The 19063-nt window shown below is 33.6% G+C and overlaps 1 protein-coding gene and 1 pseudogene across 1 annotated transcript; both read right to left on the minus strand.

Annotated features, from left to right (window-relative positions):
- Positions 1-8872: 8872 nt before the first annotated feature.
- Positions 8873-13496, minus strand: LOC148615181 (xaa-Arg dipeptidase-like; annotated as a pseudogene).
- A 1867-nt stretch (positions 13497-15363) lies between these two features.
- LOC148615182 (caprin-2-like) lies at positions 15364-18528 on the minus strand. The gene is made up of 2 exons (XM_088586218.1): positions 17501-18528; positions 15364-15838 (listed from the first exon to the last, which is right to left on the minus strand). Exons 1-2 carry the CDS (start codon positions 17700-17702, stop codon positions 15429-15431), a joined length of 612 nt encoding a protein of 203 aa, XP_088442344.1. The 5' UTR covers positions 17703-18528; the 3' UTR covers positions 15364-15428.
- Between the last annotated feature and the right edge of the window lie 535 nt (positions 18529-19063).

Consider the following 19063-nt stretch of genomic DNA (forward strand, 5'->3'; position numbering starts at 1 on the left):
TGTAGCGTGGTTCACAGTACTTGGGGCCTTTAGAAAGGATATTACGCAGATACGTTTTCGATGGCAGTTAAATTTCCCGTAACGACCTGACCAGAATGACCAAAGAAGAATAAAAAAAACGTGAGTTTTTACCTCAATAAGGTAAAAAAAAAAAGTAGCCAAAAATTATAAAAATGCTTCAATTTATTTTTTTGGCGACAAAAAGATTCGTAAATGGGTACCTGACTTCATATTTTGGTTGATGAGTGGGGGTGCACGGGGGTTGGGAAAACTTTAAGAGATTGTTTTTTTTATTTTTTTTTTTGGAAAAACATTTACTCATTATTTTGTTATTCAATACAGTAAAATGAAAAAAATAAAGATGAGTATAACACCTTTATAGGAAAGCTTAGATGAATGATATCCAATCTTATAAAAAGAAGAGACAAACATATTAGATTGGTATATGACGTCAAAGACATATACGTTTTCTTCCCTGACTTTTGATTTATGGGTTTTATTTCTACTTGTGAATAGTCAAGGTGAGATCACATTGTTAAATTTGTTTACAATTTAACATAAACCATGTAACTTAGTATTGTATCGGAAAACATTTTGCATTTCTTCATAAATATAACACCACATTTTGATTTTAAAGACGTATGGTAAAGTATTATCGAACAAAAGTCCTCCGCAAAGGTTCAATTAATCAACGTCCCTTGGCTGTTATATGAGAATCTGAAAACTAGTTGCATTTTCAATTGTCCAGATGATATTCGGCATTCACTATTGTAATATTATCAAAGGTTGATTAGATCTTCTTTTAATTTTAAACATAATCAAAATGTAGTGCTTGTGTTGCAGTTTTACATTTCTCAATTCATGCCAGATTTAGTTTTAAAGTACATATTATAAATACACAGATGGCTGCTTCCCTGAACTCGTATGTATACTATTTTTTTAACTTTTTGATTAGATGCAGGTATGAAAAAGTTGAATGCTGTCAAAGACAGAAGGGGAAAGATTTATCATATGAGGAACTCCATCTTAAATATATAAGGCGTAAATATCTTATAGGTTGAGAAATACAGACAAAGCAAAATCACTAAGACATATGTTACATCTTAATAATTCCCCTAGAAGCAACAACATAATAAGATAATGTCAGTAAAAACTCCAACAATAAGGCATGTGTTTAACAGCTTAATTCTTTGAGTTGCCGTTAAATATTTTTTATTTATTTTTACCACTATGAAAAGTATAAATAATTTTGAATTATTTAATTGTCTTGGAGGTCCTATATACATTACATTTTTTTAAGATTAAATTCAAATGCATTTTTGTTATGACTACAAACTTGACCATGATTGTTATTTCTATGGCAATGAATGGGATAAAATTAAAAGTGTCATCAGAACCTTCACAGCAGGTGTAACAGAGAATCATGCCTCTTTATTTTTGCCAAGACATTACTTATGGTCCCGTATAAATTCTCTCGGAATGAAAGAATTCACTTTGTAATCAAACCTAACATTTTTATGGCTGAAAGATTTAAAAGAAAGTTTTAATGTAATAAGAAATGTCCTCAAAATAACTGAAAAGCACCACGGACAAAAATTTGTGACTTTGATTGTAAAGATGACTGCTGGGGAAGGACTTGTAACAGCTGCGATATATGGAAGGATCAGTGCCAAGAATATAACGGTGGAGACTGCCCAACAGAGGTTCGGACTGCAAAAAAAGTTTTATGGTATTGTTTTTATTCTTTGAACAACAGTGTGATAATAAAGTGATAACTACAAACATTCCATTTGTTAATATGTGATGGTTCCTACTGTGAGAAAAAGTGATACGGCGCAACTTGTAAAGGAAAATTAATTTGATAACTATGACTCAATCATATATTGATAATAGTAAGTGTAATGAATGTTCAAATAAATGTTCTTAATGATTTTGTGATCAACTTTGTCAAGAACACGGTACTACACATTCCAGGGATAATGAAGAATGCAATCGATGGACATCTAACGCCTAATGAAATGGTTACTCGTATTAACAGTCATGATTTACACCAATGCATTAAAATACTTGCCGTTTTTTATGCACTAATATATATGTGTGTGTGTGTGTGTGTGCGCGCGCGCGCGCGAATGGGATATAGAAAAAATTTTAAAAAAACATTAAAATCGAAGTAAATTTGTTGAATAATTTTCAAGTTAACACCGGCGGAACAATTCATACTGTTAGTACAGTGAAATTAAGGGAAACGATTAATACTTTTCGACGCTACATACCAAATTTGAATACAACCTCATACGGTTTTCGACTTTTATTTGACCAGACTTTGTTGCCTAGCCTAACGTGCACATGTAAAGCAGTGTATCTTAAATCCTGAGACTCGTGAAGCATTAATGTATAAATTCTACTCATGGCGTTGTATGTCTTGTTATTTGCCTAATTATAAAAATGACATTTTTTTACCGAATGATGTTTGTTACCTCTCGATAATAATCAACAATCCATACAGTTAAACTACAATCGCAACAATAAACCGTCCTTCAACGAGACTTTCATTTGTTTTTGTTATTTTGTGTTCATAAGCATTTTTTTAATTAATAATACACCCCACTTGCAATTTGGGAGTATATAGTGATAGAGGTTAGGGAGATTGCTCACAGTTTTTTCTAGTTTTTCATATTGTTTTATAGGCAATCTCTAATGCAGTTTTGTAAAGGGATGTGTGATGAACCGTACTTCATTTTGAACCGTAATTCATTTTAAAGAAGTAGATTAGCGCTGGTAGACTACCTCTATTTTCTGAATTTGTTTAATGCTTTAAATAATTCAGTTTATTTTTAGATATTTATTTATCGAACTAACATTTCTTTGGGATGGGAAGGGCGTTAGCACGTATATTATTTTGAATAAAGTTTAACTGCAACGCATAATGTTTGATCGATTGGATGATGGTTGGTGTTTAAAGCCTATTCAATATTTCAGCTATATCAGGACGATGAACTTGAAATGGATGATAAAATGAACATGAAATGATGAAATGAAAAATGGGATGACACAAAGGTAATAGGGTCGACAAAATTTTTGGTAATAGGGAAAGGAGAGTAGGTTTGTATAATTTAGCCTCCTGTGGTGAAGCGCAAAGGTTCCTGCTCTTACCAAATACCACAGCAGGGTCCTTTAACGTGCGAGAAACGTGGGGTCTTTCCAAACACGTTGCATCACTAATGTTTGCAGTTAGGTTTTCCGTATATTGCCTGACGACCCCAGCATGTAGCATGCCAGGGGTACCCCATTCCGCCACCTGGGCACACATCCCAGTTGCACCCTAGCCTCTGCCAGGATTCTGATCATAATTTAGTCTCCTTTTGCGACAAGCTTAGCTCTGCTGGGGCCTATTCTTTGGACACCCGAACCCGCACAAGGCCAAAATGTTTGAATCGATGATGACTGTTTCTTTTACACGAGCAACTGCATTGGTCGTCAAGACAAGGGTACTTTAACTGCTTACAGCATTTATGTTTTTTTTTTCATTTTTGTTCTCCTTTTTTTATTATTATTATTTTTTTTTATATCACTTTACATGATGCTCATTTTTTTATAACTCATCGATGGAAAAGGAAAACTATTGACCAAACTTTACAACAAACGTGATAACTTTTCATTCAAAATTGACAACTTTCCTTTCATCTGTGGCAACATCCCTTCAGCATCTGCGTATGGAGTGTTCATATCACAGCTCATATGTTATGCCAGGGCTTGTCGAGACTACGCAGAATTTTTGTATCGCGCTAGAATTCTAACAAATAGGCTTCTGGAACAGGGTTATGTTGCTACAAGATTGCAGTCATCACTGCAAAAGTTTTATAGTCGTCATCATAAACTCGTGGATCGTTCCGGTCTATCTACCTGCGCCATGAAAACTGATTTGTTCAATGTGTCATAGTTTTTCTTTCCTCTTTCGTCTACCCCGCACTTGACTTTTTATGAGCAACTCGGCAGGTGTTTCTAGAAAAACAGAGGACGCTTACCCTACCGGTGCACCTGGTCCATGCTCCCAGTTTTTAGTGAAGTCCGAGTTGCTCATTTGCTTTTGTTACTTTGTACGTATGATTTTAGTTACTTTATGTTCTTCGTTGTGTATGTCGGTATTCCATGTATGGTCTTTGTCCCTGGATTACATTCTTTTGATTACCGCTATAACCTTGGTTCCGTTGATTGCTCTTTAATACTATTTATCATATTGCTATAAATCCCATTGCGACTCTTTGGCAGCGAATCACTGTAGATTGAAATTATGTCATATGCGACATTTATGCATTAGGTTTTTGTCATTTGTTATACGGACATTCCTTTCAGACTATTCCTGTTGACTACTGCCGAGATTTTATCAATTCGGTAATTTGTTATTACCCTTTATTATGTATATCCATACTTTTGGTCAAGAAAATGAAGACTGATAGATATGTATCGACAGAACAGGAAATAAATTAAAGTTACAGACACCATACACTTCATCAAGGTGAAACTGCATATTATTTCAAATAATTCAATTGAAAAGTTTATGCTGACTAAAAAGTAATAGTATTGTGTAGTAAAATTCAGATAAACACCAAATATTTGGCACAACTGCATATCAAAATCAACAACAATCTCGTTAATTGTTTAAAGTTGTCAAAACAACAAATTACCTCTACTACGTACAGCATTTATTGTTTTCCCTGGTCGCAGCAAATCACAAACTCAAACTTTCTTGTTTTACCTTACCTTTTACTTTTGTGCAATATTACAAAGTCGTCTCTTAATAATAAAGTATAAACAAAAACTTTCACTAATAAATTTATAAAAAATACAAATAAGATCTGTCTAAAAAATATGCTTACGATATTTTTTTATTTTTGTTTTGGGAGGGGGGTCCAAAAAAAAGTTCGTTTTACTTAGTAATCAACGGGAACACATCCAAGCTGTTTCTATGACGTTCATTTGAATTTTTTGTTGTACTGACAAGGATAAAGACTTCATTTACTGTGAAATCATGTTTATTTATAAAATGAAGTAGAATTCGATGTATTTCACACAAAAAAAAGTTTCACTGAAAGCAACAGACTCTCCCGTTATAAATACAAATTCTAGAGCAACAGACTATCCCGTTATAAATACATAAATTGTAAAGCAACGGATTCTCTCGTTATAAATAGATAAATTGTAAAAGCAACAGACTCTCTCGTTATAAATACATAAATTGTCATTTTGGTTCATACTTTAGGAAGTGACAATACAAGTTTTGTTCATTAATTTTACAAACTGATGTAATGAAGAAAAAAAGTCGCGAATTCTATCCTCAAATATTTCTCATTTTTAAAACTGAATATTACATTCATAAAAATCCCATTGCACTGTTTGGCAAAAAAAACGTAATTTACTATATTTTTGACGACATACGTCTTTACCCGTTTCTTTAAACTATGTTAATACCATTTCACATAGCGATGTCAGACGCCTTTCCAATGTAAAACATAGTAGGTATTTTCGTTTTGTATGAAAACACATGACATGCCAAATCAAGGTATTCAAGGATTCGAATTGTAACCAACAAGAACATAATCGAAAAATAGACACAAAAACAAAGAACATAAAATAAACAAAATAGTGCGTGCAAACAAGCTACAATAAATGAGATATGAGGACCCAAGGTGCAAAGTGCAAAATGTTAAGATATTTCATAACCGTTTGTGATGTTATCAATTTCAAAGACTTCGATTGGAAGTTCTCAGATTCATTTTTAAGTGAAATGCTACATGAATTTATATTAATAATTATAACCTATGCTTAATAATTTTTCGTCTTACGAACTATAAGCTATGTAGAGGTGCACCTGAACCCATGAAGTGAAGAGATGACTTCAATTGTGAAGTCAGGACCTCTAGGGTCTCCATTTTTTTTTTTTTTTTTTTTTTTTTTTTTTTTTTTTTTTTTTTTTTTATAAAACGGGGTTGTTCGGCCGTTTTACTATGACAGTTTGCTTTGTGTTTATTTATTTTTTGGGATAGAAATTACCTTGTGCTATATAATATAGTGTTACAATGTGTAAATATAATTACGCTTTTATCCATAATAAACAAAATTTCTCCTATATTTAAATATATTGTTATTGATTTAAATTTTCATATTGTTTGATTTTATATGGAAAACGTGCTTTTAGTTGATACTATTTTTCATGTCATGATTTAATGTATCAAGTGAACTACAGAAGCACGTACACAAGGCCGATTCCCACGCCAAAACAGTTTCAAGTTAACAATATACACTTAAACAATAATCATATTTCATTTAAGAGGACAATACTAAACTTACAATGCATCAAAATATTAACAAATTATAGAACGGTGACCATGGCAATGTTTTAGAAACCTAATCATCATTACTTACATACGGCTACATCATACATAAATCGATCTTTGAAACGTTAAGTTGCAGTCTTTAAAATATTTGACAGGAGGTGATTTATCCAAGTCAAACCCCGCGGAATTTACTTATATTTCTAATTCAGAAACAGTTACAGACCACATAAACAGCCATAGTTTTTCATTTGGTTGTTGCGTTTATTTAGGTAAAAATTTAAAGTTTGTACATGAAATTGGCATTTTGCAAAAGTTATCGTTTTTTATTTGGTTTGATTCGGTTGATTTCAGTGGGAGTTGAACGTATATGTATAACTTTCTGAGAAAAAAATACAGAACGTTTCGTACAAATGCAGACAAAAAAAAAACATACTTTGTTTCGTGGATTTTTTTCTACACACCATTGTCAATGTTTGAATTTTATATGGACTGGTACTTAAATATTGACAAATTGGGTTGTTTTTCATAATTGCGTATACAGCTCAGCACCAAAATTGCATTTTATATTAGTGACTACATAAATGATTGGTATTTTATTGACATTAAGGTGGGGGATTGAATTTTTAACCTTATCACGGACATGTTGCTTGATTAAATTTTATATTATAAGATGAGTTGTTATATAATTCCGTTCATAAAAAAAAAGTTCGTGTGGGTTCAAATATAAAGTTCAGATCATCTCCTTTACGAAATGATGTTCGCTGATCATGTTCTGACATTTTTGTCAGATTTTCGGACTTCTCTGGTTTTATCAATTTTATAAAAATTAAAATTGTTCCCAGGTGACCCCCACTTCATAATTTCCGCTAACTATTATCGTTAAACAATCATATTTTCAGGGATTTTATACCTTGCATCTACCCAAAAGAACTTGAAATAAAGGATACTACAAACACTGTGAAGTCAGTCTCATATCTTGAGCTACACTTTGAAATCGATGATGAAGAAAAACTATTAACGAAAATATAAGACAAACGCGATGACTTTTCATTCCGTTTTGTCAACTTTCCTTTCTTCTGTATTAGGCTTCTGGAGAAGGATTATGTTGCTACAAGGGTGGAGTCATCACTACAGCAGTTTTATGGTCATCATAACAAACTCGAGGATCGTTAGTGTGTATCAATCTGCACCATGAAAACTGATTTGTTCAATGTGTCATATTTTTCCATTCCTCTTTCGTCTACCCTGGTTTTGACTTTTTATGAGCAACTCGGCGAGTGTTTCTAAAAAAGCAGAGGACGCCTACCCTACCGATGCACCTGGTTCATGCTCCCAGTTTTTAGTAGAGTCCGAGTTGCTCATTTACTTTAATTACTTTGTATTATTTTGGCTATTTTATGTTTTTTTCTTGTGTTTACCTGTTTTCCATTGTCTGGTCTTTGTCCCTGGATTACATCTTTTGATTTCCACTAGAATCTTGGTTCCCTTGATTACTCTCTCATTTAAAAAAAACCTTTAAATGTAAAAGTTTTTATGAAATACTTGTTATTTCTTCGGTGATTTAATGGATAAAACCTACTAACACAAAACCTATGGAAAATCTAGAGAAATCCGTTTCCCGCCAAAATTACAAATGCCTATATCTTAAAAACGACCACACTGACCCATCTATTTTTTCTTCTTGTTATTTTTCTAGCATGAAAGATCTTGAAGGATATCACAACTCTCTTAAATCCTTGTCATTCTTTATAAAAGAGCAACAAACATCCTTAATTCTAAAACAGAAAGGAGTCCCTCTGGGACGATTTGCAATTTCCTTAATGTCTAATTTTCTATATTTAACTATGTTCATGCAAGTACGTTTGCAACCATGTTGAATTTAGAACCTCTTGGAGGATGTACTTTCCCGTTTACTCTCTAAATAAGAAAGGAATGGTAGTATCAATCCATTACAGAACTGCGGCTGTATCTTAGCGCATAAGTTTAGTCTTATTTTAATGTTTGCAATGATTATTTAGAAATACATATTTAACTCATTCTAATGTCTGATAGTGTTTTATTTTCATACAGTTCAAGAATAACCTATGCTTATTACCCCTGGTTTTTTTTCATGTTTGGAATAATGATCCGTCGAAAATCACTATATATGGATAGAAATAACCAGATTACAGTTACACCTTTCTTTCTTTCAAAAACTTAAAAACGATCCATTCTGTTGCTGTTTTGTCGTATCAGTAGAGTTTTAAAAAGCTGTCGTTCGAAATAAGTATTGTACGCTAATTGATCTAGAAGACGCTTTTTATTAGTTGTAAAGTTAAAGATTGGAGTTCTATTCAACACCGAAATAGAATCTCCGACGAATACTCGATGTTTCTTGTCTCGATGGTCACATCGAAAGGCTGAAAGTTTAATCAATATGAAATCAACAGCTTGCTTAGTTCTATATTTATATAAAACTCCGAGTACCATATTCTACAATGTGAGTTATATAATTAGGTTATAAATCAAGAGAAGAATGGTGGCTCTACATATTTTCCCTACATACTCAATTCTGATGAAAATGAATTTAATTGCTTTTTTAAGTTCCTGAACTCTTCTTTAATCTGTTGAAGAAGGCTCTGACTTTTAAAACATCTCATGCTGCCGAAGCCATCGCTTTTCCTTGATTTAAGGTTGTATTCTGGGCATCCTCGTTTCCTGAAGTTAAAACGGAACACTTATTTTTGGTTTTGTACATTACTTAACGAACACCTACAACTGACGCTATCTATAGTAAGAACTGACCCTATCTATAGTAAGAACTGATCCCTATCAATAGTAAGACTTGTGCTTCGTTTGCTTTACCTGGATTGTTGTTAACATCTCTTTTTCTGCGCTTACATATTTTGCAATTGTTTTTTTTTTAACAAGTGTTAGAATTCACTCAAAAATATTGTTAGAAAAGAATTTTTTTTTTTAATTGGCTGATATAGATATATCTTGTCTAACCTGCAGCAGCAGCAAACTCCTTACAGTGAGGTGTCGAATCTGTATCTAATTTGAAGATAGAATGTATATTTGGGAGAATTTGATATACATTCCCCATATCTGTTGAGGCTGGTGTGTGATGTTCTTTCTTTGAGAACTGAATTCCAATGACCTCTCCATTCCTCCTGAATACATCCGCTAATTTGTTATTTGTAACAAGGTTCCAGTAGGACTTTTGTAAGAAGTCATACTCAACCTATAAGTTGAAAAAGATAAGTATGGTATGATAACATGCAACTATTCCATTATTCAGAAAACAAATTGTGACATACAATTTTGATTCGATAGTTTCTTTGTAGTTATGTACAATTATACCAACCATACTGAAATTACTGATATTGCAAATTTTGGCGTGCTGTACACGTGTTCCAAAGAGTAACCTCTCATCAGCTGCATTAGAACGAAATGCATAGAAAGTTCCAGATTTGAGAAAATAAATTGTGTATTAGAAGAACATACTAAGTTAGTCATCGATTAAGTTTTGATTCATTATTTTATATAATTATATTCATTTTGGTGAAAAAATTCTGACAAGTGATGTACTTTAAAAAGTGCTGGAACCTGTAAGAATCATGAAAAATAATGAATGATGCTCAGAAAAAAAACACACACATCATGGTCACATGCTTTATGGTCGTTTGAAGGCACGTTGACGGTTCTTAAAATTGTCAGAGGACGCAGAAAAGCGATTTCGAGGTTGTAATAGAATGTTAGGATGAAAATTGAGTTATCCCCCTTTGATGATGAAATTGCTATGCATTTCATGTAACATATAAAAAGAAATGAATGCCATTTCTGCATTTCTGATAGCATTTTGAATAAGATTTCATAGAAAGAATTTAGACGGTTATTATTATTTTTCTCATTATAACAGTATTACAAAGAAGAACACTTAATGTATAAAACGGTGTTTTATCTATTGATAATTCTAAGACATTACTGAGTCAATATATTAAAGTCAATAAAACTGTCTAAAAAAATTACCTTCGCTATACTGGTTATATCAGTATAATTACTGAATTTTTTTGAGCGATGTTTATCATACGATTTAAAAAGGCAGGTAATTAATTTTATTTATATTTAGTGAACCAACCTTACACCCAGTTGTAGTTGATGCTGATTCAAAACTTCATCTTGTCTCTAAGTCTTTATCTGCAGTTCTTAAATAATAGTTTAACTCAATGTTATCTGGGATTATGTTTGGCTTGACTCCACCTTTACTTATAACTCCTGAAACAATATTTGCTTTAATTCAGCTCAACCTTAATAAAAGTGCGCTGTGTTAGAAAAAGGTATGTATTTGCAAAACTAGATTGTTCTGTTTAGTAATAAACTAACATAATTATTTTTATCTCACGAAATTGATGATAGATTTATATTCACAAGAAATAAAACTATTTTCCTTATAGTAAGTATTCAAATATAATAGCTATCATTGCAAAATTTTCCTCAAGTAAATGTAAACCATGAACCCTCCAAGATGGTTTCATTTGCTGTCGCAGACACGATACGTTTTGGTAAGCCAGTACAGCTGCGTCAAGGGCATTAACTCCTTTCCGTGGGTAAAATGCTGCATAGGCTGCTTTACCTGTATATCTAACTGTTATCCTTAAGATACAAATACCATTTTTACATTTTTACATACATTGTTTTTATCAGAGAAACTACTCTTAGTGATACAAAATGATATTTCCTTTTCTTTAACTTTATATATCCCATTATGTTAAGAATTTAATATTAGATTCGTTCTAATACACTTGCTTACGTATCATTTGCATTGGAAGTTATATGTGCGGCTGTAAATGCACTAGGATGAACCATCATTGCTATGTCAATATCACCAAACACATTAGCTCTTATCATATCTATCTTTCCTCCTTCTCCCTCCTCTGCTGGAGTACAAAGGATAGTAAGCTGTAATGTTAAAAGCAACACTGATAGATCAGTAATATATATATAGTGACCATTCAATGGCCTTTGATAAAAAGGTCACTATAGGCAGGGGGGTCTTTATACAGAGGTAACAAAAGAACAAAAGAACAAAAGATATTTCCTTGTGTAGAATATTGAAAACATGGGTTCTGTCATAAAATATACATTTAATTTTTTTAGCAAGTATGTAAAGGGTATTCGCCTCACGAACGAAGATTATTTTTAACTCAATTTTTCGACTTGTATGTGTTGACTTTTTATGAGCAACTCGGTGGATGTTTCTAGAAAAGCAAAGGATACTTACCTTACCGGTTCACCGGTTTAATGCTCCCAGTTTTTATTGGAGTCCGAGTTGCTCATTTACTTTTGTTACTTTGTATGTATTATTTGGGTTAATGTTTGTCTGTTTTCCATGTGTGGTCTTTGTCATTGGATTACATTCTTTTGATTTCCGCTAGAATCTTGGTTCCCTTGATTACTCTTACGGTTACTTAATTGCTGAATTCGAGAATCGTTTCATTGACTGGGGTAAATCCCGTTTCATACTAAATTTCGTTTTGAGATATATCAGAACATGAAGTAAATATAACTTTTGCCCTTTCACAAGCACAAACGTTCAACTAAGACACACCCGTGCTGGTCCGGGTGTTAAAAGAATAGGCCTCCAACAGCGCTAAGCTTGTCGTAAAAGGCGACTAAATAGTGCCCAGAAACCTGCCCACAGAGCAACTGGGATGTGTGGCCCCGGTGGTGGAATGGGGTACCCCTGGCGTGTTACATGTTGGGGTTGTCAGGCTATAATACGGAAAAACCTGACCGCAAACCATAGTGGTGCACCGTGTTGGGAAAGATGTCACGTTCCTGGCACGTTAAAGAACCCTGCTGTGGTATTCGATAGAAGTAGGAACCTTTGCGCTCCGCCACAGGAGGCTAAATTGCCCGACATTACCCATCCCTCCCTTTTTTCTAGTGGCAATCAAAATTTTTCGACCCTATTGTCCTCGTGTCCCATCCCTTTTTTTTTTCATTTCATTTCATGTTCATTTTATCATCAATTTCATGTTCATCGTCTGAATATAGCTAAATATTGCTGCTCGGACGTTAAACCCCAACAATCAATCAATCAATCAACTAAGACATGTACTAAAACACAATTAAGGAAGAGGTAGGTAATCACATCATTCAGACTAACTCAATAATATATTTGTGAAGAGTATAAGAAACGAATTATTATTTTTTTCAGCTGGCGTGATATATAGTTTAGTGAAAGAAATAATTTTTATTTTATTTGTTTACTAAAGGGTTCAGTAGAAATCCCCCTAAGTATTTTCAACTCGTATTTTAAAGGACGCCGAGTTCTGCTACAAGGGAATTCAACGTGGGTTGGCCCAGTTTTGAGAGTAAAATTAGACAGGCGCGTGGCTGAGGCCAAATTGAAGTGTAGGCAAAATTACGGCAGGGGGTCTTAAGGCCCCCAGCAGGTCCAGGGTCCAGGGGGGCGAAGCCCCCCGAAGCTCCGCGGAGATAGCGTTTTAGAGCATCATTTATGCCTCTCCTGGATGTATTTTACCTTAAGGTCATATCAGGTCACTTAAACTTCGATATTTGTGTTTATCAAACTAAGAATCATGTAAAGAAATGCATGATATAATCGGAGTTTTGTTTCAGTGGAGCATAATCACTGTTATAAGCACGTTTGTACCCTGTGCAATACAATATCCTGACCGCATCAAATACAATACTTAAACAATATGTGTATGCAATGAAACAACATTTTTTCTTGAAATTATTCGCCTAATAGAACGTTTGTAGTTTATCGTCAATAACATACTTTACAAGTGGCTTTTCTGATTGTTTGAAGGCAGCTGCTATACCAATGCCTGCAGCCACTCCAGCCTCTGCTATCAAGTTATGTCCACAAGCATGACCATATTCGGGTAAGGCATCATACTTACATATAACAGCTATGTTAAGTCCATCTTTGTTTGACCCTAATTCGGCTTTAAAACCCGTGTCAGTGACAAACTTTCTTTGTACATCGAATTTGTTTTCTTCTAAATAGGTAGTAAGCACTTCGTGTGCATGATATTCTTCAAAACACAGTTCAGGAAGGCTCCAAATTTCATAACTTAATCTGCTTAAATCCTTAGAAGATTCTACGATAGCAATACAAGCTACCCTCTTTAAAGCCTCAACAGTCATAATTTATAATGTGCACTGCACACAGTTGTGAAAAATCCAGGAAAACATACCATTAAAAAAACATCATGCAAAGTTTTATATGTTTCAGTGAGGTAAGTTATGCGTTATCAGCACTATCTTTTATAATTGGATAAACAAGTTAATATGGCGGTAATCGATGGAAAAGGAAATGACATGACCAAAGTAAACGACAAACGCATTGACTTATCGTTCCGTATTGTCAACTTTCCTTACATCTGTGGCAACATCTGCTTATAGAGTTTTCATATCACAACTCATATGTACAAGAGTTAGTAGTAACTACGAGGACTTTTTTGCATCGTGCTAGGCTTCTTATAATTAGATTTTTGCAGCCGGGTTATGTCGTTACAAGAATGAAGTCATCACTACAAACGTTTTATGGATGAACTCGTGGATCCTTATAGTGCCTCCATCTGCACCATGAGACCGATTTGTTTACCGTGTCATAGTTTTCCTTTTCCTCTTTCGTCTACCTAGGACGCGACATTTTATGAGCAATTTGGTGGGTATTAGAAAAGCAGAAGACGCTTACCTTACCGATGCACCTGGTCTATGCTCTCAGTTGTAGTGCAGTTCCGGTTACACATTTACTTTGCTGCTGTTTGCGTATCATTTTGATTGTATCATGTTCATTGTTGTGTGTGTCTATTTTTCTCTGTCTAGTTTTTATCCTTGAAATATATTCTTCTGATAACTCTTTAAACTATGACTGTGTTTTCATTTCGTATCAAAATGATTTGAGTAACGTCTAGCTTGTTGCAGTATGATATGCCTCGTCGAATCTATATATATATATATATCTATACTTTTTGTACCGCTGTAAACATCTTTGAAAAAATAAGTTTTCAGTCTAAGCTTGATTATTACAAAAACTGAAGTTTTCTTTTTAAATAGATTTGTGACGCCAAAATTTTTAACCTCGGTATAGAACTCTCGATGTGGTTTTCCATTGGACAAAACATGTTCACTGTTCGATGCGCTCAAAATAATTGGTTAAATATAAACAAGTACTATCCTTAAAAAAATAGCTGACGTTGTAAAATTTTGTCCTTTTTACTTACAAGTTTCTACATATCATTCAAGAAAATAAAACATGGCACGCAATTTCAATTTTCGATACAGTTTTTTTTTCATTATTTGGCCAATCGGGAAATAAAATTGCAATCAGGTGACAAGCGTTTCCATAGAAGAGCGTCCATACGGTCTAAGGTAAAAAGCGAAACTATACCGACTGCGTTGGAAAAATACCAATCATATATATTGTAAATTTCTATTTGTTGTACACGTGTTTGGAGAAGTAACGTCTCACCAGCAGCATTAGAATCAAACACTAAGAAGACCTAAATCCTAATACTAATTGTATACAAGAAGTACTCAAACCCATCATTTTCATCTGCCTATTCCAAGTCAGGATCATTGCAGTGTTTTCCTACTTCCTTTTTTCCTATGACTTTGTTATTTGTTATATCCACTTATTTTAGTGGACAAAAAGTTGTTTATTCTATTTTGTTTCCATGGATATCTTGTTTTTTGCAATATGCATTTTTCCCTCAGTAAACACAATCATGTGTATTTTTTTAATGTATTAATTTGATTTTGTTTTTGTTTTAAACAATAAGATGGCCGCCAACTTGCAAACCAATATTATTTATCTTTGTCCAACATGAAGACATATTTAATCCCTGCATCATTGTTAAATAGTACCAGACTGCACATGAGAGAGGTTAGTATTCTATAGTATGTTCTGTTGACGTACGTTTCATCTATCTTGTGAATTTCTCTTTACCCTGGTTGATCCTTGATTTCACTATCAAATGCACTATGTATTGTATTTAAAACAATCATCTTAAGTTAGATATATTTTATTTAGATTTTTTAATCAATAGAAGACCTCAGTAGTAATTTGTTTCATTAAATCTCTGGATAGAGGAGAAATCCAGCAAATGTACACCAAGGTCCGTCTAGAAGATTTCCATTGGCGGTGTGATAATGATCGTGTACTTTGATCCATACACTGTCACCTTGATTTAAGTGAATTATCACCATGTTAGATCCCGGTCCATAAATTCCTGCCTGCTCTCCTGCATAAACGTTCTGAATGGTATTGCCATTTTTTGTAATTTGAGCTTCAAGTGTTTTATGGGGTAGAGCAAGAAAATGGGCAAAAATGACGTAGTATCCATTTGTTGGTGCCTCAAATATGCCTTTTGATCCCAGAAAAGCTGCACCAAGATTTAGATTGATCCTGTTGAATGGGATAACTTGGTTGTGTGCAAGTTGGATGTTTCCTTGAACATTTGCATGGAAAGCGACTTCTACTGCTACAAAATATGCAAAGAAACCTAATTAGATACCAATTCGTGACATATTTTTTTACAAACCAATTGGCTTGCTCAAAGCCAATTATTGTTTACACCTGTCAACTTGTCATGCAGAACACTTAAATATGACAGATTATGTCGATACGCGTCAACTCTCGAACTGCGATCTGAATTTGAATACTAGTAATTTGTTTTGACTTAAGTGAAATATTTCCATGAAATACACGACCAATAGTTATTACGCCTAACCATAATTATTTTTTTTTACAAAATCGTTAAGACCAAATTGTTGAAAGCTGATATGATGAAGATATAAGCGACATTTAGAAAATTAAAACGTCCTAAACTCGTCCAGTATGTTCATAAACTGTAAACAAATAAATTAAAATAAATATTTATCGTTACTTGATCACTTGATCTGATATTTGAAAGAAATTTTGATTCATACATTTTTGTTGTAAACATGTTCTCTCATGAACAAGTGCAACTAATTTCTGTTTTGGATTATATATTGATTACCAGTGGCGGATCCAGGATTTGGGTTTAGTGGGGGGCGTAAATTGAATTAAATGCCGTGCAAAGCAAGGCAAAAAAATATTATGGGGTGAAACTTGAGTTGAATTTTTTTCTTACCGATTTAGGGGGGGGGGTACGCCCGGTACGCCATTCCTTAGATCCGCGTATGATTACTCTGTATGAGCGTCTTGATTGACAAATAAAATCATTTGTATTGTGTTTGTATTATCATAAGATATGTATCGGACAGAATGTGATAAATACATGTCAAAAACCCACCTAATTCATTTTATTTCTACTTTAGAAGCAGTCAAAGACCACATCAACAGTTAAAGTTTGTCATTTGGTTGTTGCAGATAAAAATTACAAAATTATATAGATTATGTGTGAAATTGACACTTTGCAGGATTTGTCGTTCTTGATTTGGTTAAGTTGGAGATGAATGTATAGTTTTCCTCAAAAATGCTGATCAAAATATAGAAAGGACTACCGTTGTGTAAAAATATAGGATATTGTAGACAGAAAAAAAAATCATCGTTTCGTTGATGAGTTTTTCTACACCATGAATCACCTCTGCCACAGACAGTGTCTGAATTTTATATAGACTGGTTCTTTTAAAGATTTGTTGAATAGACGATCAGTACATGTATAATAACATCGGTGAATAGAACTTGTCACTTAGTTGTAGATGGTTACCATAGTTATGACTTAAGCTAAGGCATTTTCACAAGGTTATGTTTATGTGGCATGAAGGCGACTAATTACACGGAATAAGTCTTACTGGTAATCTAATTTTGCAACTATTAAGTGTGCTATCTATATTTTCTATAGTACTCCAGCAAAAAAAGGTTTTTGGGGTAAAATGAACTCCGAAGGATGATAATCCAACCTAGCTAATGGTTTCACAATGTTAAAGCTTGTCAGCGCAACTCCTTCTAAACTGCTCAAGGGATTCTGATGACAATTTATAGGAAGCTTAAGGTTGAACATCACAAGTGCATTAAAGAATAAAATCCCAATAAAGCGGTTTTTTTTATATTTAATACTTTACTGTATAGTAATGAAGAGCTTGCTCACAGTATTTCGAGTTTATCTTTGCCTATTGCTGTTTCAATCTATAACAGCTCTATCTATGTTTATACATACGACTTGTTGATGGGACGATCCGCTTTGGTTTCAGTGTCAAGTTTCCTTGAAGTTCGATCACATTTTCCATTATTTTAATTCTTTTAGCGTTTAACTCGTTTTCACTTGCTAAAATAGATTTTTCAGCTTCAAGCTTCGCCACTTTTTCCTGAAGGTTTATCACTGTGTGTTCAATTTTGTTTAGCTTATAGTATATTAGCATGATAGATAAGGTTGCCGCAATGTCCAGATCATGCAAATGGTCATTCCCGTGTTTTTCATACTAACCTCCATGGCGCGGTATTAAAAATGTATGGTAAGGTTGAGCAAATATATTTGTCTTTTTTTTGCAGGGTAACATATTCAATTTGCAATAGTGCGATAGGCACTATTTTGTGGATTTTGATACATCATTAGACCAGGTGGCGCCTCATCGGATTATCGACGCTGACATTAATATGAGCATGTCAAACACACAGATGAAAATACAAGTTTATTGGTTCTACCATATGTGAGTATCACATATTGGGGTGTCCTATCTGTACATATCAAATATTAGCTAAATACTTAAGATTCAAGTTCACTGACAAACTTAGTGGTCACGCTTGCATACTCCGACGTGCATTTTCTTTGGGCAATCCTTCCAAGAATTTCTATGAAAAATTAATAACACTTCATCGAAATTTTAATCTGAAAAAGCATTCTGATTCTTTCTGTGTAACAAGCGAAATTCCATGAGTCAACTATTTCTCCATTTCTAGTTTGCTTGGTGTCCAGGAATAATAATCCCAATTATTCTTGAAATACGTATTTTACTACAATAACATCATTGAAGTGAGTGTATGAGCTGTATCCATTTAAATTGTTAAATTTTATGTCACACTCAATTGTTTTCCTTCTTTATATCGATGACCAAAACTGTAGAAACCACCAAACTTTCAAATAAAAACTATTCTAGGGTTCACAGTTTATTGTTGCTTATCAGCTGTTATAACCCTCATATGTAATACAAAGGTATTGCTAATAATTAAGTATGTTTGGACCGACTGGCTACATACTCATAATCTGATTGGAATCCAAATACTAAAGAACAAATAAATATATTTAAGTAAACTGGATCAAATCCGCTCACAAAAATCCAATAACCCTTACTCACTCCAAAAAAAGTACTGTCAAACCCTAACCAATCAAAAGACAGATATAAATAACACCAGGGGTTACACAAGTAGAAATGCGGGCAAGATAATCCAAAATCAAAGTACTGAAGTCCAGATAAAACGGAAACTCATGTCATACAGTCCAGATCATAGTCGTATAATAAATCACGGAAATCTTACATGATTCTTACAAAGACTGATACCTAAGTAAAAATCACTGAGTGTTAAACAAGTAGACGTACACAATAACTCAAAATTTAAAATAAAATTTACAGAAATAACAGAACCAAGCTATTTGCATACTGAACAGCGACATCCCGACCCATTCCCGGACTGTGTTAAGCTTTTTAAAAAGGGTTAATAACTGTTGACAGTCCTGAAACGCTCCAGAAGACTGTTTCACAATGAAACAGCATCAAATTTAAAA

The sequence above is a fragment of the Perna viridis genome, chromosome 6 (assembly GCF_037379345.1).
Source record: "Perna viridis isolate PV_CMFRI_1.1 ecotype Kerala chromosome 6, ASM3737934v1, whole genome shotgun sequence".
In the NCBI taxonomy this organism is placed as follows: domain Eukaryota; kingdom Metazoa; phylum Mollusca; class Bivalvia; order Mytilida; family Mytilidae; genus Perna; species Perna viridis.

Coding starts and splice junctions, on each gene's coding strand:
- LOC148615182 (XM_088586218.1), bottom strand. CDS start 17,702: ATGCTAATATACTATAAGCTAAACAAAATTGAACACACAGTGATAAAC. Junction 15,839..17,500: donor GATCGTCCCATCAACAAGTC/GTATGTATAAAC, acceptor CATATTTTGTAG/CAGTAGAAGTCGCTTTCCAT.